The 23,830-nt window shown below is 42.8% G+C and overlaps 1 protein-coding gene across 2 annotated transcripts; it reads left to right on the top strand.

Annotated features, from left to right (window-relative positions):
- The first annotated feature begins 907 nt into the window (after window positions 1–907).
- LOC121586893 (acidic leucine-rich nuclear phosphoprotein 32 family member E) lies at window positions 908–22,332 on the top strand. 2 transcript variants are annotated; one of them, XM_041903932.2, is made up of 7 exons: window positions 908–1,103; window positions 15,108–15,257; window positions 15,441–15,563; window positions 19,884–20,046; window positions 20,136–20,257; window positions 20,369–20,411; window positions 21,584–22,332. In XM_041903932.2, the coding sequence occupies exons 1-7, from the start codon at window positions 1,050–1,052 to the stop codon at window positions 21,670–21,672; spliced, it is 744 nt and encodes a 247-aa protein (XP_041759866.1). In that variant the 5' UTR covers window positions 908–1,049; the 3' UTR covers window positions 21,673–22,332. The 2 variants fall into 2 exon arrangements, with proteins under 2 accessions (XP_041759866.1, XP_041759865.1); XM_041903931.1 differs by having other exon boundaries at window positions 909–1,103; window positions 20,133–20,257.
- Window positions 22,333–23,830: the final 1,498 nt, after the last annotated feature.

The raw sequence follows: 23,830 nt of genomic DNA, 5'->3' as shown, positions 1-23,830 counted from the left end.
TTGTCAGAGTAGCCTGTTCTCTACGAGTAGAGCAAGAGAGGAAGAGGTGAAGCGAGAAGTTTCACTCGCACCAAAATCTGTTCAAAATAAGGCCAATGCGTTTCTGTGTGCTTATTTTCCCTTCCCGCATTGGGACAACGACTCCCATTGTTAGGGTGGAGACATGAGTATCTCATCATTATGTAGGCTACAGATCTCTGGTAGAGCAGAGGCTATGGGCTTGTTTGCAGGCGACCTACGACTGACCTACAAAGAACCTTGTATCATAAATAACTAGTACTCATTATTATTTGTAGATCAATCAGTCACAATTTACCCATGATACATTACGGTTTTGATCCTCTCGAACGCAGCCTGTGCGTAAAGTAGTACATTACCACATGCGCAGAACGTGAACCGCACATGTGCAAAAGCGTCAGGATTTTTTGTCCGGAGAAAAAAAGGTCAGAAAAGTCGGATCGGCAGCCACTCTAATCTTGGTTTCCACTAAATGTCACAGTCACAAAGTAAAAATTGGCACAAATTTTTTTTGTTGGGTCTTAACTTAAGGTTAGGCATAAGGTGAGCAGTGTGGTTAAAGTTAGGGTTAAGGTTAGGTTTCAAATCAGATTTTAAAACGATACATTGTAGAAATGGGCGTGGTTTTGCCATAATTATGACTTTGTGGCTGTGTTAACTAGTGACGACCCCGACGGTTTAAAAGGACGACCCCGGTGGTTTATAAGGAAGATATTGACGTTCGCATTGACCCATCTAAATCTACTGCGCGCGCAATCACAACCAATCACCTCCGGCGGATTATGTTGATCGCATGATCTGTTTGATTGGCGTGTCGATCATCCGATTAAAATGAGGGAAGAGAGGACTGGCCTATCAAGAGCTCCACAGGGCGGGATTTGATAGAGGGGGCTGGGTGCGAAGTATCATGGAGGATCAGTAGGAGAACTGTGGCCATCCAAAAAGCTGAGCTGTGGGTCCAAGCACTGGAGTTTCTGAACATTTGATTGGCATTTTTTAACGTTAACCTAGTGTTTTATATTTTACTAATAATGGAGATGAAGAAGAGGATCAGTTTAGAATTGAGGAATAGGACACCAGCGGAGGTGAGTTATCTTGCCATTTGTTATCTTAAAAATGAGGTGATAACTATGCGAGCCGATAACCCAGAGAAAAGCGGACTTCTTGCGAGGCTCCGCTCTGCACATGGACAACAAGAGGATGCGAGTCCGATTACAAGTTTTTGTTTTGTTTTTGGGGGATTCTGATTATTCGTCCTATCACAATATATGTTGGTTTCTGAACAAAAACGAACTACAAGTATCCACAAAGCAATTTAGATCGCTTTGTGATTCTAATAGTATTTTATAGATCTGCAACACTGTCTTTGCTATCATCCTCCTTGTCTTGCGCCCGGCCAGAGATCCATTGAACGTTCAAGGTGGCGGAGCGGGCATAATTATGAAGAACACATTCCGCTCGGATTATGCTATTGTTGTGAGAGTAATACCATTTTGAAAAGCCAATAACATCGCAATAAGGCTCTGCTGACGTCGTGTTGACTCCTGTAGTATAGCAGGCTAATCCAAATACAGAGAATTCACGACTGATGTGGATATGTGAAATAACTTTTGAGACGCGATTAATTGGTTTGTCTTGAAAGTTCCCTGATGTTATTCGATATGAATGCCGATGCAGATAACTATTTAAGTCGAATGTAAAAACGTAAGCTTTCCATGCGTAACGAGCATTTTGACCGGTTTTACCAGGTTAACCAAATGGCACAAGGAGCTGGTTGGTTTCTCTGAGCGGACATTTTACTAATCGAATGGGTTTAGCTAATACCCATTTCTTTTACCATAGTATTTTTTTTTAAAGTCCACGGATTTAAACATCAATACTTCGATTTTATATTAACAGCGCCTGCAATAATGTATACGCAATTTAAAACCAGCACGCACGCGAGTTGACCGTTGTCGGAGCGAGACGCGCAGGCACTGACTACGGTGGCGTCAGTGTAGCATTTTTTTTTTGTACAGTGCAGGCTTTTGAGCCCTGTTTCTGAAGTGCGGGGAGTGGAAGTCATTTTGTTGCAGCTATACACGAGCCCATTTTGACGGCGATAACCGGTTTAACGCGATTTAGACACACGCAAATGAATAAATTATGCGTATTATATAGTAGGCCTAAATCAAAATGTAGAAAGTCTACTTCCAAATGAATTTCCTATAGACTGTACGACTCACCCAGCCGGCCATTTAAATAGTCTACTGTACTCTCATCTGAAAGCAAGTTGTCTTTCGCCTCCATGATATAGTGATTATGTAACAACAGGCATTTTCATATGTATGATTAAGGATGACGTCTTTGTAAAATGTGTATGTGTAGATATACACATTAAAGGGTAGCAGAGTTTTTGGTCCTGCTCTGCGTTTTACGAATTTAAGTAATATAGCAGATGGTGTGCGGGGCTCAGACCTACTCCCCTATTTAGTAGATTAGGCTACAGTAAACCCCCCAACCCTCAGAGATGGCGCTTGTCTGAGGATTGACAAAACCCATTCATTCATGCCACTGACTCTAGCCTTCATTCGGCAAATCTATTTCTCTTACCATTTCTATAGCTAGTTGCATAACTCAGCTGTGCATTCGGCAGTGAAGTCTATTGTGTAGGTGCTTCTGTATAGGATGTAGGCTACATCGCAACTGATGTTTCTCACTCGACGACAATATCGAGATGATGCGCACAGAACTGTTCGTTCACAATCGATAGGTATTAAGTGAAGATAAAACCAGTCTAAGACTGTGACAATGCCATCTCTGGTTTTGAGGAGCGTATTATTTATATATTAGTGGTACGATTATATACACATTGAATACACATTTTGTTGATAAGAAATAACATTGTTAAAACACTTTGCCATATATAATTTGGGACAAGGGTTGGGGTCAATTCATTTTAAATTCCAGTCAATTCAGAAAGTAAACCAAATTCCAATTCCAAATGTTCCACATTGAAAAGCATTGAAGGGAATTGGAATTTCAGTGTACTTACTGAAGTGACCACAACCCTGCTTGGTACAAGTGCAGTGCTATTTTGTGCAACACCAGAATGACTACCCTGAGGAGTGCCTATAGACAAAAAGGGTAGCATCATGCTTGGAATTATTCAAGGTTTCTTGAATAGAGCTCACATATCACATGTAGGCTATACAAGTGTAAGTCAACTGGAGTCAATTTCCCTGATGCCAATATTAAATGTAACACTTCAACTTACTTAGCCATTCCTCATAACCATCACTCTCCAAGGCCCCTGTGCTGCCAAGTATAGAAAAAATGTATAGACTACCACAACTACATACTATGCTTGGGTGTGGGAGAAAAAAAGAATGTTGATTACACATAATCTCAAGGCCTTGTAGCAGCAGAGCTTTGCACCATAAGAGGGTGCTGAAGCAAACATGCTTTTGAGAATGCATTTTCAGTGGAAGACCCTGTCTACCACGTGTAAAACTTTAAAGAAATATAAGAAAGGCTTTACAGAGGTTGTTTGTATTTTTCGTTTGTATCATTACTTAATTTGAATCAGAATATAAATCACAATGATACTGCTGCAAATTTGAGGCAATAGAGGACCGTAAACGTGTGACCCTCGGCCCTGAAGGCTAGCAAGCTACAAACTGAATCAAAAGCCAAGATGACTTGTAGTTGTAACATGTTATTATCAATAATCTGTTATTAGTCACTATTGTATTATTTTGTATTTGGTACTGAAGTCAATGAGAAGGGTGTAATTTTGATATTTGCCACAAGAGGTCGCTAGTCGCAAGCAGCACACACCATAGCAAAGATTATGGATATACTGAAAAGATACGTCTCGCCGCCCTAACAATGATGGTCGTTGTCCATGGCGGGCTGTCCTTTCTTTGGATTGGTGGATACATCTCATTATTGTAATCTTTTTTTGAATAGAATAGAATTTTGAATAGAATTTTAGGAAATAAGCTTTAAACCTGCAAAATTCTCTCCAGCAACTAGGGGTGTGAGCAGTTGTCATGAACAGTGCTTGTGCCCATAGAAATAGATGTTCCCCAATGCTGGAAGGGGGGCCCCAAGTAAGAGTTAATGAACCCCTGGATTACACAATGCACAATAACACAGGGCCAATAACAGAGCAACTGTAAAGTAAGAGAACTACACAATCTTGCAATCAATCCTATTTTCCGTACAACTGGACAACTGGTCACCTTGTTTTTGTTTCAGTTAGGAGCGGAGGGCTTCCATGAGAGGGTGTTGCTGTGTGCAATTTGCCTCGTTGAATTCCAGCTTTGACAGTCGTGAAAGGTGCCCATCAGGTGGTGTAGGAAATAGGCTATTAATAACAAAGGTGACCACACTCCCGCTCCTCTGCAGTAAAAGCGTCCCACATAGTTGCATTGTTCCTCTCCCTCAGAACAAGAAGTAGGCCTAAGTAGAAGTGAGGCGAGAGTCTGCATTTTTGGAAGATGATTAACTATGACGCTGGAGGACTTGGTCCTTCCGCAAGAGAGTATCTTCTTGTTAGCACAGTCTGGGATAGCATATCTGAGATGGTGTAAAATGCCAAGATATACTTGTCCTATCTCGACTGCAATAATAAGATTTTCTTGTTATCATTCTCTAAAAGATGCAGTCCGGGATCTTAAGCACAACAAATTTGTAACATCTTGTACAAATTGGATTCATAACATATCATACGAATTGCACACACATAAACAATTTTGCAGGATGTAACGTATCATACGAAATGGACAACGTAGTACACAATTGGATGAAATAGTACACAAAAAAACAGGGACTTATCTTACGAATACACATTTTGGAATTATCTTAAAACAAAATATTTATTTTTCACTGAAGAGACTGTGGCACTTGATGTTTCATGCCTGTCAATGTCACAGTGATCACGACTTCTAGCGACAATGAAAAGTAGCTAGCTAGCTGAACAAGGATGAGAGACAAGCTGTCTGTCAGTCTAGTAGCCCTTCTGGCTGTCAGTTATCCTGCCTACAGCATTCACGCAGGAGTGTGCATTATTGGCTTACCCTACATTCACATTACAAAATCTTTACCAATTACTTTTTCTTACCAATTACATTCCGGGACTGAGTCTCCCTGCCAATTAATAAAAAAAAAAACATTTTAGTAATTTTGCAGACTGTGTTATCCAGAGCGACTTACAGGAGCAATTAGGGTTAAGTGCCTTGCTCAAGGGCACATCGACAGATTTTTCACCTAGTCGGCTCGGGGATTCAAACCAGCAACTGTTTGGTTACTAGCCCAACGCTCTAACTGCTAGGCTACCTGCGGTTTTGCTACCTGATACAGTATCAGCAGTAAAACCGAAATATCCCACAATGTGGGAGGGTTGGCAACCCTAGCTGCAGGCCTAACGCATTATACAGTAGCATGGGTAAAAACCCCAGAGTTGGTCTGGGATAATTTTTGCCAGCAGATTCCTGTGTAGATTAAGACACCGCAGAGCCGGCGCGAGATATGGCTCGGAAAACGTACTTCAATCCAGGGATGAGAAATGTGTTGTACTCCGAATTGTCCCATTATCCCAACCGTTACACCGAGAAGATTGAACGACTTAGTTTCTCTAGAAAACTGTCATTTTCGTCCTCATGCTATGTAGCAGAAGCCACAGCAGCCATTATGGGATGGCAATGTCAGCCAATCAGCTCCTTTATTGTTCAACGCGATTTGCCATTCCTTAATGGCTGCTGTGGCTACTGCTAGCTAGTATGTGGACAAAAACGGCAGTTTACTTAAACTGTAACAGTTGGGATAATGGGAAAATTTGGAGTACAACGCATTTCTCATCCCTGGATTGAGGTACATTTTCTGAGCCATATTTCGCGTCGGCTCCAAAAGTGTCTTAAACTACACAGGAAGCCTGTCCGACCCTAGTGCAGCTGAAAGCCGGATCTGCTGGCTAGGATATTTATTCAGTTTTGCTAACTCCTTGTTTGGCTTGACAATGAGTGACAAGCAGGAGTTTGCAAGACAGCACAGATCTAGGATCAGGTTAGGCTAGGTCTGGAGGTTTTCAAGTTTCCACACACTCCATCATCAACGACAACAACAAACAAATACAAAATACAGTATCAGCAGTAAAACCAAAATATCCCACACATGCTGATATAAAAATAGTAGCTAGTACAGATATTAAAAACCATTGTGCAATGGAAAACTAGGAAATGTGGAATATATTATTTTTTTTGCTACCCAGCTAGCTAGACACCTTGTTAGCGAGCTAGCACGTTTGCTAACCTGTCATTAACAAACGTTGAGCTGCTAGACGATAACTAGGGCTTGCTATGTGTTAGCACCAATAATGTATATAAACCCTGAATTGTTGATGCTATGTATTGGACATTGCGAGGCTTTGAAGTCACCGGTCGGCCATATTGGCACTCCCCAGTAGGAGCAGTCCTCCATAGGAATGAATGTAATTCTACAGTATTTCAATTAAATGTTTCAAGGACATTGCATGTATTTTCGTTTTAGTGGGGACCAGGGGCGGTGTGTTCAATAGGGCGATATGGGCGACGCACTGCCAAACGGGAAAAGGAAGGGATTTTTTTTCTAATCAATTATATCACGGCAACAGTAGTTATCAGTGTTGTAATCTAGACGTCTGATCTGCCACAGTGCCACTAAATGTCCAATCAGGCTAAAGTCGTGCTTCAAATGGCCACCCCCCCTTTTGGGGCGATTTCAGTCAGGTTGAAAATCGCCCAGAAGTCTCTCATAGACTCCCATGTAAAATCTATTTTTTTCAAATATCAGAGCTTTCAATACAATCTCTATGGGTTTCTGAGGGCTTGCACTTACGCGCTTTCGTCATACGTAACATAACCATGAACGTAACTAAGAAAAGAGCGGGCAGCCTCATCAATCAATTCACTATTACTGTCAAAATGGCAGTGCAACTCGATTGTCTCTTTGAAAGAAGTTCCTTTTTGTCGGCGAACAAATCAAGATAAATTGGCAACGAAACAATTAGGACCTCCCAGACCAAATTTAATAATTCAACAGGTTTCTACTAAAGGCGGAAAGTCCTACACCCGAGGATTTTCCAAAAATTGGTACGAACGAAAAAAGAACATTGCCACTCAACTGGATGAGGGATACAGGCTAGCTGTCCGCCGCCACAACGATGAGGTTAGTGTTGATAATCACAAGTTTACTGGAGAACTGAGACCAAGTAGAGACTTTGGACAGGGTGGATATGGTATAATAAAGGCAGTTTATTCAGAGGTAAAGATATCTGGAATCGCGTGCACGGACCCGTTCGTCAAACTCTTAGGGAGCTATACATTAAGCCCCATTACTTACCATATCAGATAAGAGAAATTGCTGCAGCTACATATATTTTACATCCTGGCCCTACATAGTTCACTATTTGCATCACTTACCAAAATATTACATGTGGTCATATATGCTTGGAAAGTGGAGATGCCATAGAACGTCAAAAAAGTAAACATTGCTGGAGACACATTGCCGTTTTGGAGAAGACATCGCGTTTGCTAGCGAAGAGATTTGTTGTGGCAAATGAACTTGGGCTGGGAATTGCCAGGAACCTCACGATAAGATATATGCATCAGCATTGCGAGTCTCATGATTCTATACGTATTGCGATTCGATACTGTGATTTTATTGCGCACCATATGTCTGTTGCAGAGGGATCAGAAAGCCATGAGAACGAGTTTTGATCAGTCATGAAAATAAAAGTGCTGAAAACAAATTGGCTCCCAATGTGAAAAGATTGAGAACAAGCTATGAAGGAACAATAATGGTGTTTTGGTGCAGGTACAGCCAGCTAGCGCTAAAATATTGCGATATTGTCAATACAGTATATCGTAAAGTATCACTATGTAACTCGATTTCTTTCACCCCAATCCCTCAAATTAACGGTAAATAACTGAATTGTTTGCCCCACATTTAGCTAAGATGATTAGCTAGCCAGCTAAAATGTTTTATTTAGTTAGCAGTCGCATCTACAATAGTTTACTGTCAATAACATGTCTCCAAAAATGACGTGGTGTCTCCAATTGTGTTGACATTTTACAATTGCGATGCGCATCCATGAGTATCCACTTTCTGTAGCTCAGCTGGTAGAGCACGGCGCTTGTAACGCCAAGGTAGTGGGTTCGATCCCCGGGACCACCCATACACAAAAATGTATGCACGCATGACTGTAAGTCGCTTTGGATAAAAGCGTCTGCTAAATGGCATATTATTATTATTATTATTATTATTATTATTATTATCTGAAGAGAGCCCCGAAACATTGTGTGCAGACATTTTATGCAATAAATGAAGTAGGTTGAATCTAGTAGTTCTGATCTTCTGATTGGTCCTGATGAGTTGGGCGAGGTCCCCTCCAGGCTAGTGTCACTGTTGCATTGGCTCTGAGTCGGGTTCTCTGTCTTCAAATGTTCAGCCTAAGAGAGGGGATTTTTGTGTGTGTGTGTGTGTGTGTGTGTGTTTAACAGTGATGATGTGTGTGTGTGTGTGTGTGTGTTTGTGTGTGTGTGTGTCCTCAGAGCAAGAACTCGTGAGTTGGAAGAACTGAGAGGCCTATGGCGTGGGTGTTGTCCTTGGCCACCTGCTGACAAGATAGGACCCTTTTGTCCATTGTTATTGGATAGGAACAGAACTTATAACCAGCTCCTGACCTAAATAGATCTTAGCACAACATTTTACTCAACATATCATATTCCATATTCACTATAACAAATATATTTACTACGACATTAGCAAGAACCGCCACATCCTCAGCCGGCTAATCCAGTGTGTGAAGTTTTACGGAGTGTTTGAGTTAGCTTTGCGAGGCAAAGATGAAACTGAGGGCTCCACCAACCCTGGTAAGCCAACACTTTTGAGATCAGTCAATAAATGCTTCTGGTATTGACTTATATGCTGCCCCTGTCTTCATGTTGTTGCTGGACATATCTTTTTTAAAATGTGTGTAGGTCACCTAAATCATCAGAAAAATTGCCCCCCCTGAGAATTTTTTCAGGAGCCGCAACTGGTGGGGACAGTAACATTAATACAAAAAAACAATTATTTATATACAGTGGGGGAAAAAAGTATTTAGTCAGCCACCAATTGTGCAAGTTCTCCCACTTAAAAAGATGAGAGAGGCCTGTAATTTTCATCATAGGTACACGTCAACTATGACAGACAAATTGAGAAAAAAAATCCTGAAAAATCACATGTAGGATTTTTTAATGAATTTATTTGCAAATTATGGTGGAAAATAAGTATTTGGTCACCTACAAACAAGCAAGATTTCTGGCTCTCACAGACCTGTAACTTCTTCTTTAAGAGGCTCCTCTGTCCTCCACTCGTTACCTGTATTAATGGCACCTGTTTGAACTTGTTATCAGTATAAAAGACACCTGTCCACAACCTCAAACAGTCACACTCCAAACTCCACTATGGCCAAGACCAAAGAGCTGTCAAAGGACACCAGAAACAAAATTGTAGACCTGCACCAGGCTGGGAAGACTGAATCTGCAATAGGTAAGCAGCTTGGTTTGAAGAAATCAACTGTGGGAGCAATTATTAGGAAATGGAAGACATACAAGACCACTGATAATCTCCCTCGATCTGGGGCTCCACGCAAGATCTCACCCCGTGGGGTCAAAATGATCACAGGAACGGTGAGCAAAAAATCCCAGAACCACACGGGGGGACCTAGTGAATGACCTGCAGAGAGCTGGGACCAAAGTAACAAAGCCTACCATCAGTAACACATTACGCCGCCAGGGACTCAAATCCGGCAGTGCCAGACGTGTCCCCCTGCTTAAGCCAGTACATGTCCAGGCCCGTCTGAAGTTTGCTAGAGTGCATTTGGATGATCCAGAAGAGGATTGGGAGAATGTCATATGGTCAGATGAAACCAAAATAGAACTTTTTGGTAAAAACTCAACTCGTCGTGTTTGGAGGACAAAGAATGCTGAGTTGCATCCAAAGAACACCATACCTACTGTGAAGCATGGGGGTGGAAACATCATGCTTTGGGGCTGTTTTTCTGCAAAGGGACCAGGACGACTGATCCGTGTAAAGGAAAGAATGAATGGGGCCATGTATTGTGAGATTTTGAGTGAAAACCTCCTTCCATCAGCAAGGGCATTGAAGATGAAACGTGGCTGGGTCTTTCAGCATGACAATGATCCCAAACACACCGCCGGGCAACGAAGGAGTGGCTTCGTAAGAAGCATTTCAAGGTCCTGGAGTGGCCTAGCCAGTCTCCAGATCTCAACCCCATAGAAAATCTTTGGAGGGAGTTGAAAGTCTGTGTTGCCCAGCGACAGCCCCAAAACATCACTGCATAGAGGAGATCTGCATGGAGGAATGGGCCAAAATACCAGCAACAGTGTGTGAAAAACTTGTGAAGACTTACAGAAAATGTTTGACCTGTGTCATTGCCAACAAAGGGTATATAACAAAGTATTGAGAAACTTTTGTTATTGACCAAATACTTATTTTCCACCATAATTTGCAAATAAATTCATTAAAAATCCTACAATGTGATTTTCTGGATATTTTTTTCTCATTTTGTCTGTCATAGTTGACGTGTACCTATGATGAAAATTACAGGCCTCTCTCATCTTTTTAAGTGGGAGAACTTGCACAATTGGTGGCTGACTAAATACTTTTTTTCCCCACTGTATATACACTTTAAGAAAAAAATATATACTTAACAAAAATATAAACGCAACATCTAAAGTGTTGGTCCCCTGTTTCATGAGCTGAAATAAAAGATCCCAGAAATGTTCCATATGCACAACAAGCTTATTTCTCTAAAATTGTGTACAAATTTGTTTACATCCCTTGTTAGTGAGCATTTCTCATTTGCCAAGATAATCCATCCACCAGACAGGTGTGGCATATCAAGAAGCTGATTAAACAGTATGATTATTACACAGGTGCACCTTGTGCTGGGGACAATAAAAGGCCACTCTAAAATGTGTTGTTTTGTCACGCAACACAATGCCACAGATTACTCAAGTTTTGAGGGCACATGCAATTGGCATGCTGACTGCAGGAATGTCCACCAGAGCTGTTGCCAGAGAATGTAATATTCATTTCTCTACCATAAGCTGCCTCCAACGTCATTTTAGAGAATTTGGCAGTATGTCCAACTGGCTTCACAACCGCAGACCACGTGTAACCACGCCAGCCCAGGGCCTCCACATCCGGCTTCTTCACCTGCGGGATCGTCTGAGAGCAGCCACCCTGACAGCTGATGAAACTGTGGGTTTGCACAACCGACTTCAGTGGGAAAATGCTCACTTTCGATGGCCACTGGCACGAAGTGTGCTTTTCACGGATTAATCCCGGTTTCAACTGTACCGGGCAGAGGGTAGACAGCGTCGTGTATGGCATCGTGTGGGTGAGCGGTTTGCTGATGTCAACGTTGTGAACAGAGTGCCCCATGGTGGCGGTTGGGTTATGGCAGTGCTTCTCAATTATTTTCTGTTACGCCCCCCCTAGGAAGAAGTAAACATTTCGCGCCCCCCAACTCTCCGCCGCAACTGTAAATAGTATAATTTGTCTATAAAATTGTTAAGTACACCTCTGCATAACATTGTATCCTTATTAACATTAAAGAAAAAAAGAAAAAAGAAAAATATAGATCAACTTACAACAAAGAATAACTTTATTAACATTGTTTTTTAGTCTGTAACAGAAAATACTAAAAGTGCATAAATTTGCCTGAAATTTAAAAAAAAATTCAAACCTTATTTAAACTGTAAACATTTTTTGACCATTTGATACTGAAAAATAAAATTTTATATAATCAATAAATAATAATACATTCAAATTGATCAGCAACATTAACTCAGGAGCACAATATATGAAACACTTTGACCTATAAAACAAAAATGAATAAAACAATTTGTGCTGATTTATTATTATTTTTTAAATCAAAATGAGGAAGTCAGGATTAATGGCTACAATGAGCACGTTTTGCAGTGCACAGCTTTTCGAAGCGGGGTTTGAAGCATGATACTGCAATTCTCAGCTCCTGCTCAATGTTTAGCTGGGACCTGTACTTGGTCTTCAGTGCAGCAACAGCAGAGAAGCCAGTCTCACAAAGATAAGATGTTGCAAAAGGAAGAAGAATGCCCATGGCCCTCTGCCCTATGAGTGGATACTGCCTCTCTACACTCAGCCAGAATTCACTCAATGTCTGTGATGTGAACCTCAGTCTCAATGTGGAGTCAGACGTCATATCAATGAACTGGTCCTCCTCTGCAGAGCTGAAACCAGTTGGAGCTGGTGCATTGAAAGGATCTCTCACCCAGTCATATTGGGAACTGTTTTCTGGGAAGTACTTTTTAAAGAATGCCATCAGTGATGAAATATGCTCCTTAATATATGGAATCACTGAGGTGGCATCATAGTCAGTAGTGTCAACAAATTCATGCAGGTTCTCGAATGAATCAGTATTTCCTTCATCAAGTCGCCTGCCCCACATTGCAAGCTTTCGAGTGAAAGAGCTGATCTTGTCTGTGACCTGAGGGAGGTGTTTATCTTTCCCTTGAAGCAGTAGATTTAGTTCATTTAGCTTTCCAAATATGTCACTCAGGTAGGCCAGTTTTGCCAGGAAGTTCTCATCACAAAATTTTTCTGCGAGGTCATACTTGTGCTCCTGCTCCGAAAACATTCTTATCTGCTCTCTGAGCTCAAAAACTCGGGACAAGACTTTTCCTCGTGACAGCCACCTTGCTTCACTGTGAAACAGCACAGCTTGATGTTCAGCTCTCATCTCCTCACAGATAGCAGAGAAGACTCTTGTTTTTAGTGGTCTGGTCTTTATAAAATTGACTACACCTACAATGTCAGTCATAACCTCACTTAATTCAGAGAAAAGGTGCCTTGATGCCAGTGCTTCTCTGTATATAACACAGTGTGTCCACTCAGCATTAAGTGAGGCCTTCTTGATGAGTGCCCGAAGTCCTTTTCTCATCCATGCCATGGTCTTTGCACCATCACTGCAAACACCAATGCAGTTCTCCCACTTTAGCCCATTCTCAGTCAGGAAGCAGTCCAGCATTTTGAATAGCTCTTCAGCTGTGGCTCTGTCTCTGACATATTTACGAAAAAGTAGATCCTCACACAGGGAGTTTGTCATGTCAAAACGTACATAAGCGATAAACAAACAGTCTTTGTTGCTGTCAGTTGCTTCATCGAACTGTAAGGCAAAACGTTTGTCTTTGAGTTTATCTACCAGCTGTTCTTTAAGATTGTTAGCAATGTCATTTATACGTCTGGCGACAGTGTCATTGGACAGAGGGATATGATGCTAACAGTGCTCCATCGGGCTCGGCTCGGAGGTGCTGGAGGGTGGAATGGCCGAACCCCACCTGGAACGTCCGCGTGTAGCGAGCGGGACGATTGTTTGCAATTTTCGGCACGTTTTCGCTGAAAACTCAAGCGGCTTATCAGCGTGATTGGGGTGTAATGTCTTTAAGTGACGCCTTAATTTATTTGGCTTCATGCTTTCCGCTGCCAACATTTTTAGACACAGTAAACATACCGGTCTTTCCTCGTCTCCCACCGTAGTCACAGTGAAGCCAAGCGCTACATACGCTTCATCATATTTCCTCGTCTTAGCTTTCGGGAGACTTACGTTTGTCTCAGTATCTCCGTCTCTCTCCGCCTTTCTTTTCATCCCTGTTGAATATTTTTCCATGGTGTCTCCTAAGGGTTTGTTATCTGCACTTCATATCTCCTGCTCTGTGCTGTGTGCTCTTGTTCGGTGCAAAAAAACCCTACTCCCTGCGGCAAAGAAAAGCATGTTCCCCGGGGTCACACGCGCCCCCCCGGCATCGCTCCGAGCCCCCCCAGGGGGGCGCGCCCCACTATTTGAGAAGGACTGGGTTATGGTATGGGCTGGCATAAGCTATGGACAACTAACACAATTGCAATTTATCAATGGCAATTTTAATGCACAGAGATACCGTGACGAGATCCTGAGGCCCAATGCCGTGCCATTCATCCGCCGCCATCACCTCATGTTTCAGCATGATAATGCATGGCCCCATGTTGCAAGGATCTGTACACAATTCCTGGAAGCTGAAAATGTCCCAGTTCTTCCATGGCCTGCATACTCACCAGACATGTCACCCATTGAACATGTTTGGGATGCTCTGGATTGACGTGTACGACAGCATGTTCCAGTTCCCGCCAATATCCAGCAACTTCACACAGCCTTTGATGTGGGACCACATTCTACAGGCCACAATCAACAGTCTGATCAACTCTATGCGAAGGAGATGTGTCGCGTAGGCATGATTCAAATGGTGGTCACACCAGATACTGACTGGTTTTCTGATCTGCGTATCTGTATTCCCAATCATGTGAAATCCATAGATTAGAGCCTAATTTATTTCAATTGACTGATTTCCTTATGAACTGTAACTCAGTAAAATCTTTGAAACTGTTGCATTTATGTTTTTGTTCAGTGTATATCTTTTCATAATTTTTTATGTTTAGCTCACATAATATAATTAAGTATGCATTAAGGTGTCTAATAGAATAGATGTATCAAATGAATGTAGACATCAATAAATGCATATTTATAGCTTCAAATCTTTTCTACAATGGAGGAGTGCCAAGATGGCTTTGTCGGCTTCAAAACAGCACCCACTGTCAGTCACCCAGGGTTTATACACATTGGTTTGCACATTTTATATTGTTCCCTCTGTTGAAGCCTTGTAGCTAGTTAGCTACTCCAGCCTTGGTGTTTTTCAGACACAGGTCCTCCGTCTTGTGTCCACACTACAAAACATTCAAGCAGAAAATAATTGAAAAGGCGTGCGCTCTCACAGGTAACAGCGGACTTTAGGTCAAGGGTCAGCTTTTCCAATCAACATGTAATAAGATTACAAAATTACCTGGTGAATTAACCCAAACAAATGCATTTTTCCCCGTGTCATTAAAAATGCAACAAACTAGCTATGTATTTAATTTGGAGGATAAAATCTCTTGATTCCCCACCTCATTTTCAAGTGTCCAATTGATATTGATGACTATTATTACAGGTGGAAGAACTGGTGGTGGATAATTGCCGCACCAGTGATGGTGAAGTAGAGGGCCTGACAGATGACTTCAAGGAGCTGGAATTCCTCAGCATGGTCAACGTTGGACTCACCTCCCTGGCCAAACTACCCTCGCTGCCCAAACTGCGCAAGGTGAATAGGGAAGCCGGATCCTTTTGAGCAATCGATTATCTCAATCAGAATAATTTAGTTAGCAGAATTATAAACCACTCTGGCTTTACTCCCAATGACCAGTATTTTGATATGGATTACATTTTTTTTAATTCCATAATTTGCTGATGAATCATTTAGAAATTATTTGTGTTCTTTCCTCAGTTGGAGCTGAGCGACAACAACATCTCAGGTCATTTGGAGACACTTTCAGAGAAGTGCCCCAACCTGACATATCTAAACCTGAGTGGCAACAAGATCAAGGAGCTGAACAACGTTGAAGCCCTGGTTAGTAGAGTTGTTAAGGCTACTCAGGGCCGGTTGTTAAGGCTACTTTTAGAACTCAGTCGGGGTCTCAACTTACTGTTGAGAGGTAGAATACACAAGGTGCAGTTTTTGAAATTTGGTTGTGCATCAGCCATGTCAGCTAACAATTTTTAGATTGTAAGATATTCTAGCCAGCTATCTAAACTTGTAGTAATCATGGCCGAATACCGACCGGGCATGCACGACACGTGCCCGGTAGTGGTGCGCGGGTCAGCTGTTTGTTCACCCGCAATTGCTAATAACCCATCCGCAACTGCCCGACCTATATGTGATAAAGTGAAAATCTATGGCCTGCACCCGAACCTAACCCGTTAATATAGAAAAAGCGCTGTAGGCTACTGTCAAAGACGGCAGAATTTTTTTTTTTTACAGTGGGTGCAGTTTTTGTTGTTGCCTGATTTAGATATGTTTCTATTTATAATTTCCAACATTTTGGTAGGCTATTTTTATTCAACTTTTCTATAATTAGATACAGTGCATTCGGAAAGTATTCAGACCCCTTTACTTTTTCCACGTTTTACATTTACATTTACATTTTAGTCATTTAGCAGACGCTCTTATCCAGAGCGACTTACAGGAGCAATTAGGGTTAAGTGCCTTGCTCAAGGGCACATCGGCAGATTTTTCACCTAGTCAGCTCGGGATTAGAACCAGCGACCTTTCGGTTACTGGCACAACGCTCTTAACCACTAAGCTACCTGCCGCCCCATTACATTACAGCCTTATTCTAAAATTGATTAAGTAGTTTTCTTCCTTCATCAATCTACACACAATACCCCATAATGACAAAGCAAAAACAGGTTTGTAATATTTTTTTGCAAATGTATTAAAAATAAAAACTTAAATAAACAATTTACGTAAGTATTCAGACCCTTTACTCAGTACTTTGTTGACGCACCTTTGCCAGCGATTACAGCCTCAAGTCTTCTTGGGTATGACGCTACAAGCTTGGCACACCTGTATTTGGGGAGTTTCTCCCATTCTTCTCTGCAGATCCTCTCAAGCTCTGTCAGGTTGAATGGGGAGCATCGTTACGCAGCTATTTTCAGGTCTCTCCAGAGATGTTCGATCGGGTTCAAGTCTGGCCTCTGGCTGGGCCACTCAAGGACATTGAGACTTGTCCCGAAGCCACTCCTGCGCTGTCTTGGCTGTGTGCATAGGGTTGTTGTCCTGTTGGAAGGTGAACCTTCGCCCTAGTCTGAGGTCCTGAGCACTCTGGAGCAGGTTTTCATCAAGGATCTCTCTGTGCTCTGTTCATCTTTCCCTCGATCCTGACTAGCCGCTGAAAAACATCCCCACAGCATGAGTCTGCCACCACCATGCTTCACCGTAGAGATGGTGCCTGGTTTCCTGCAGATGTGATGCTAGGCATTCAGGCCAAAGAGTTCAATCTTGGTTTCATCAGACCAGAGAATCTTGTTTCTCATGGTCTGAGAGTCCTTTAGGTGCCTTTTGTATCATTTTACTGCAAGAAATGCATAATTCTTCAGGAGTTACTTATTAAGGCTATGTGAGCGGTTATAGACCTACAGACAGTGTCCAGATTTCAGTTTCCATTTAACCCATCTGAACTGTAGGCTACAGTTCCCTTGACATGTTATAGGCCTATTTGAAGTCCCTGTCTTGTGACTATAGAATTTGTATAGCGCCTCACAATCATCACACATAACATAGCCAGCACTTCTATCATCCACTTTTACCACTTCACCAAATCCCCCCCTTGCCCTCAGAACAGCCTCAATTCATGTACTCTACAAGGTGTCGAAAGCGTTCCACAGGGATGCTGGCCCATGTTGACTCCAATGCTTCCCAAAGTTGTGTCAAGTTGGCTGGATGTCCTTTGGGTGGTGAACAATTCTTGATACACACGGGAAACTGTTGAGTGTGAAAATCCCAGCAGCGCTGCAGTTCTGGACACAAACCGGTGCGCCTGGCACCTACTACCATACCCCGTTCAGAGGCACTTAAATATTTTGCCTTGCCCATTCACTCTCTGAATGGCACACATACACAATCCATGTCTCGATAGTCTCAAGGCTTAAAAGTCCTTTAACCTGTCTCCTCCCCTTCATCTACACTGATTTGAAGTGGATTTAACAAGTGACATCAATAAGGAATTATAGCTTTCACCTGGTCAGTCTGTCATGGAAAGAGCAGGTGTTCTTAATCTTTTGTATACTCTGTGGAAATTGCACAAGAATGATGGTCACTAAAGATCCCATGGCACTTATCGTAAGAGTAGGGGCGTTAACCCCGGTGTCCTGGCTAAATTCCCAATCTGGCCCTCATACTATCATGAAAAATTAATGTTACAATTATGAATTTCCGGTATTGTTTTCTCTTTATTCAACCAGCCTGCCATCCACCCGCCCTTCATCCACACAATATTTAATGACCCTAAAGCCGTCCTCCCCACGGATATGACTGCATGGACTGCGGGTTATGAGTCAACCCGTGTATTACTAGTGCCCCTGACATCCAGGCGGCCCCCATTTGACTTTGTGCAAAAAATATGGCAAAATTGGTAGAATTGCAGGAAATGTGTTATAAAATTGCACCATTTTCTCTCCGCCCCAGGACAAAATCGGTACATTCACAAGGATATACACTGCTCAAAAAAATAAAGGGAACACTAAAATAACACATCCTAGATCTGAATGAATGAAATAATCTTATTAAATACTTTTTTCTTTACATAGTTGGATGTGCTGACAACAAAATCACACACAAATTATCAATGGAAATCAAATGTATCAACCCATGGAGGTCTGGATTTGGAGTCACCCTCAAATTTAAAGTGGAAAACCACACTACAGGCTGATCCAACTTTGATGTAATGTCCTTAAAACAAGTCAAAATGAGGCTCAGTAGTGTGTGTGGCCTCCACGTGCCTGTATGACCTCCCTACAACGCCTGGGCATGCTCCTGATGAGGTGGCGGATGGTCTCCTGAGGGATCTCCTCCCAGACCTGGACTAAAGCATCCGCCAACTCCTGGACAGTCTGTGGTGCAACGTGGTGTTGGTGGATGGAGCGAGACATGATGTCCCAGATGTGCTCAATTGGATTCAGGTCTGGGGAACGGGCGGGCCAGTCCATAGCATCAATGCCTTCCTCTTGCAGGAACTGCTGACACACTCCAGCCACATGAGGTCTAGCATTGTCTTGCATTTGGAGGAACCCAGGGCCAACCGCACCAGCATATGGTCTCACAAGGGGTCTGAGGATCTCATCTCGGTACCTAATGGCAGTCAGGCTACCTCTGGCGAGCACATGGAGGGCTGTGCGGCCCCCCAAAGAAATGCCACCCCACACCATGACTGACCCACCACCAAACCGGTCATGCTGGAGGATGTTGCAGGCAGCAGAACGTTCTCCACAGCGTCTCCAGACTCTGTCACGTCTGTCACGTGCTCAGTGTGAACCTGCTTTCATCTGTGAAGAGCACAGGGCGCCAGTGGCGAATTTGCCAATCTTGGTGTTCTCTGGCAAATGCCAAACGTCCTGCACGGTGTTGGGCTGTAAGCACAACCCCCACCTGTGGACGTCGGGCCCTCATACCACCCTCATGGAGTCTGTTTCTGACCGTTTGAGCAGACACATGCACATTTGTGGCCTGCTGGAGGTCATTTTGCAGGGCTCTGGCAGTGCTCCGCCTGCTCCTCCTTGCACAAAGGCGGAGGTAGCAGTCCTGCTGCTGGGTTGTTGCCCTCTTACGGCCTCCTCCACGTCTCCTGATGTACTGGCCTGTCTCCTGGTAGCGCCTCCATGCTCTGGACACTACGCTGACAGACACAGCAAACCTTCTTGCCACAGCTCGCATTGATGTGCCATCCTGGATGAGCTGCACTACCTGAGCCACTTGTGTGGGTTGAAGACTCCGTCTCATGCTACCACTAGAGTGAAAGCACCGGCAGCATTCAAAAGTGACCAAAGCATCAGCCAGGAAGCATAGGAACTGAGAAGTGGTCTGTGGTCACCACCTGCAAAACCAGTCCTTTATTGGGGGTGTCTTGCTAATTGCCTATAATTTCCACCTGTTGTCTATTCCATTTGCACAACAGCATGTGAAATGTATTGTCAATCAGTGTTGCTTCCTAAGTGGACAGTTTGATTTCACAGAAGTGTGATTGACTTGGAGTTACATTGTGTTGTTTAAGTGTTCCCTTTATTTTTTTGAGCAGTGTATGTGGCTGTGCATGCCACCCTTGACTTGGAGAGAATTTGTTAAGGGTTGTCTGATAAGATGTTGTGCTCTAACCTCTGCTTTCTAAAACCATAGCAAAATCTGAAGAACCTGAAGAGCCTGGACCTGTTTAACTGTGAGATCACCACACTGGAGGAGTACCGGGAGAGCATCTTCGAGCTGCTGCCTCAGGTCACCTACCTGGACGGCTTCGACCAGGAGGACAACGAGGCCCCTGACTCGGAGGCAGACGACGATGGTGAGCATGGCTACCACAACACAACATGGTGCTGTTAGTGATATTTCAGCGGAACTTTCTTGAACAAAGTACTTCTTCATTCATAGATGATGATGATGAGGGGGAGGACGGAGCCGGACCCACAGGGGATTATGAGGATGAAGATGAGGATGAGGAGGGCTCGGAAGGAGGAGAGGTTGGGCTCTCCTACCTGATGAAGGAAAAGATCCAGGTGAGACAACTGCAATATTGGTCATGTTTTATCGGAACGTCATAATGTTTTATTTCTGAACACGTGAGTCAACGCTTAATTAAATAATCTTAACCATCCCCCCACACACAGGACGAAGAGGATGATGATGACTACGCAGAGGAGGAGGAAGAAGGTGAGAACAAGAATTGTTGTGTTGACCTGTCACTAGTAATCAAACCCAAGTACATGGACTCTAGCCTGGAAGTGGCAGATATGTTTGTCTGACACCAATCTATTGATGTAGTCAACCATATATTAACATTGATTCCATGCTGGCTGTTAATCCATTTGTGACAGTGACTCAGAGCAAAGGGGCATAGGCTCTTTGACTCAGGAGGGTTTGACTTCTATTGATCCATTCCTCAGCCCTGTGTGACTTGTATTGATTTGTCACTGATCCATGTGTAATCCCCATTGAGAGCAGTCGCTAGCATTGACCTTTGGAGCCAAGCTAGGTCTTCCTTCTACACTTAAAACAAGGTTAGAATACCTCCCTACACCGTAGGCAGATAAATCCTTTCGACTTTACAGGTATCTGTAATCTCAGTTGGTAGAGCATGGCGCTTGCAACGCCAGGGTTGTGGGTTCGATTCCCACGGGGGGCCAGTATGAAAATGTATGCACTCACTCTGGATAAGAGCGTCTGCTAAATGACTAAAATGTAAATGTATCGCAGGTTGTGTACATGTAATCCAGAGATGGTTCAGGCCATTTAGTTGTTACCTTGTGAATGCAGCTAAAGTCCCCACGTGTATACGTGAACTACTCCTTCTGCACTCTGAGTCGAAAGCTGTGCCTACTGTGAGATGACATCAGTAAGCAACACACTCGCATGTGTGTGCAAGGAGTATAAATCAGTCCTCTCCCTCTATAACATGCCAGGGAAAATACTTAGCCGCTATATCATACATATGCAGTAGATCTGAGGTCTTGGGGATCCTTTGAAAGTAGACTTTGATGTAAGAGAACTGCATTAACATGAAACCAAAATGGACTCCTTAGCCTCTCTTACAGTGTTTCGCTAATGGTAATTCAGTCTACAGAGTGGCCTTTGTTACGTGACAGATGTATACTGGTGGTACTGTGTTTGTTTTCCCTCTCTGGTGTTTTTGAGACTGGTAGGTGGGCGGAACATGCAGTGGGTCTTGTATCAACTCCCACATTGCCTGTGGATACGATTTCATTATAAGGATGTCGAATTCTGAATTAAAGGAAATGCCAATTGGATTTGATTGCCGTGATTTTCGCCACCTTTTTAAAAATCAGACAAATTCTGACATTTTGATTGGCTTGTGTCCTGTGCAGAGGAGAAGGCAGGAGTCAAAGGGGAGAAGAGGAAGAGGGATGCTGAGGACGAAGGGGAGGATGATGATGATGATGATGATGACGACTAGGCTTGTCTTTCCCCTGCGACCCTCTGGATCCAGATCCAAGCTGTAGAACAATAACCACAAAAAAGTGTGATCTTGCAGATTGTTTCTCTTTATATACAATAGATATCACTGTAGAGGCTATGTTTCTTTATATATATATATATATAAGAATGAATGAGAGAGATACTATACGAAGAGGAGATTTTATTGGCAAATAATTTGTTAATCATTCTAAGTTAAATTACCACCCCAAAAATCTCTTCAATATGCAGGGAGTCTAAAATAAATGGATGGAGGGGGTGGGTGGTGCTGGGGCTGGATTGCTCAAAGTGCTTGCCAATGATATGATCAGTTGCAACTAGAGGTGTGTTATGGACTCATTTAAGAAGTGCTGTCGCAACAATGACCAGCCAACAGAAGTGGCCCATGCTGTCCCTCGTTGACATCCATGTTCAACAAACCTCCAGTGACGTTCCAAGACCCACAACATTCCAGGCAGCCCAGAGTCCAGTCCAGCCCATAGAGATAGAGGACTCATCTTTGTATCTGTGCCATTATAGCATCTGTGACTGCATGGGCAGCGCAATTGAGGCAATCTCACAATAGGCCCAGCGTCGTCCGGGATTGGCCGGTGTAGGCCGTCATTGTAAATAATAATTTGTTATTAACTGACTTGCCTAGTTAAATTAAAGAAAAATACAAATCTCCATTTTGAAGTAGTTTATATTCTTCACGATTGGCTGATCCCTCGTGATGACCCGTTTGGACATGATACCAACAGGGTCACCAGGAGGGATCAGCCAATGAAGTTAGAAGTTCTACCCAGTTGACTACATTAAAATGGTGGAAGCCCTCAATGATGCTACCCATGCTAACACAGCCTTTTGGCCACTAGAGGCCTCTATCATTCTCTATGGCCCAGCTAAGTCTCGTCTACCTCTCTGGGCCACTGTGAGAAGAGAATGCCCCCTACAGGACAACACTCTACAAGAACCACCCTCACTACTCAGGCGGCCAGGGATACCAGGCTAGAAAAGAGGCACCAGGAAGTTTCGGAACCTCTACCGTCATCACTGTCTCCCCCAATGCATTTTGTACCAGATAGTTTCCAACCATCAATGAAAGTCCTGTCTCCCGTAAGCATAGCGAAGACTGTGTTCGATCCCTCACACAGTATATTACTTGTTTTAGGATTTTTTTTAAATAGTGGGATGTGGGGAGATCCAGGAAAGTAGTCTAGCAGTTTCAATACCAGCATTAGCCCTGGGGAGTCGCATTACCAACTGATGTACAAACCGACCCCAAAACATTTGTGAAGGCCGTAGAGCTGTGGCTTTCCAGGACTGGGGCTGGTAATCTGTATTCTAAATCAAACCTAGCGGTTTGGCCTTAACCTTATCCGTCCATAACAGATGCAAACCAATATATTTCCTTCTGGTTCAACAGGCCATATCTGTTTACAGCTTTAAATACTGTAACCCGACTATTAATGTTGTTGTCGCGGTAAAGGTGACAGAGTGGCACGGCCGTAATGTTTTCATTGAAAAAGTTAAGGTCAAACCGCTTCGGTGTAGGAATGAACCGCAGCCCGAAGTACATTTTTACCTTTGTCTTGCTGTTGATGCAAGTTAGTTTATAATTGTACCAGTATTTTACATAGCAGGAACTTTAATCTATTATTTGTAAGGCAATATGTAAATAGTTTCAGTTCTAAGAGTTTGATGTTTCATGTTTTTTTTTGTTTTTTTTTATGACATTTTCGTCATTTTGTTTTAATGTAAAGCACAGGTCAATGAGCCAAACTCTGACCCAACACACTCAATATAGATTATTTTCCATCCTTGGCTGTTGTGACAAGTTGTTTGGTGTTTTGTGTGCTGTAAACATCTTGAAGGGTTTTGAATAAAAAAAATATATAAACAGAAAGGAGAATGCTTTGAAATAAATGTATTGATTGTTTTTTTTCTTCAGAAAATGATTACATAATTACACAAATGTCATTCACTGCTACGCAGTAGTAGGGATATTATATCACATGTAGCAACAATTTATGTACAAATGATGTACAATTTACCAAAAAGTGACCAAAGGAGTGAGAAATTCAGCAGATTACATTGGCAGGACCAAACTCCAAACTTCTTTGGCCGTCACCAATTCATGTATGAGAAATGTTTCACAA

This window comes from Coregonus clupeaformis, chromosome 17 (genome assembly GCF_020615455.1).
Source record: "Coregonus clupeaformis isolate EN_2021a chromosome 17, ASM2061545v1, whole genome shotgun sequence".
In the NCBI taxonomy this organism is placed as follows: Eukaryota; Metazoa; Chordata; class Actinopteri; order Salmoniformes; family Salmonidae; genus Coregonus; species Coregonus clupeaformis.
Note: the sequence above shows the minus strand (reverse complement) of the source record. Positions and strands in the feature narration are given on the sequence as shown.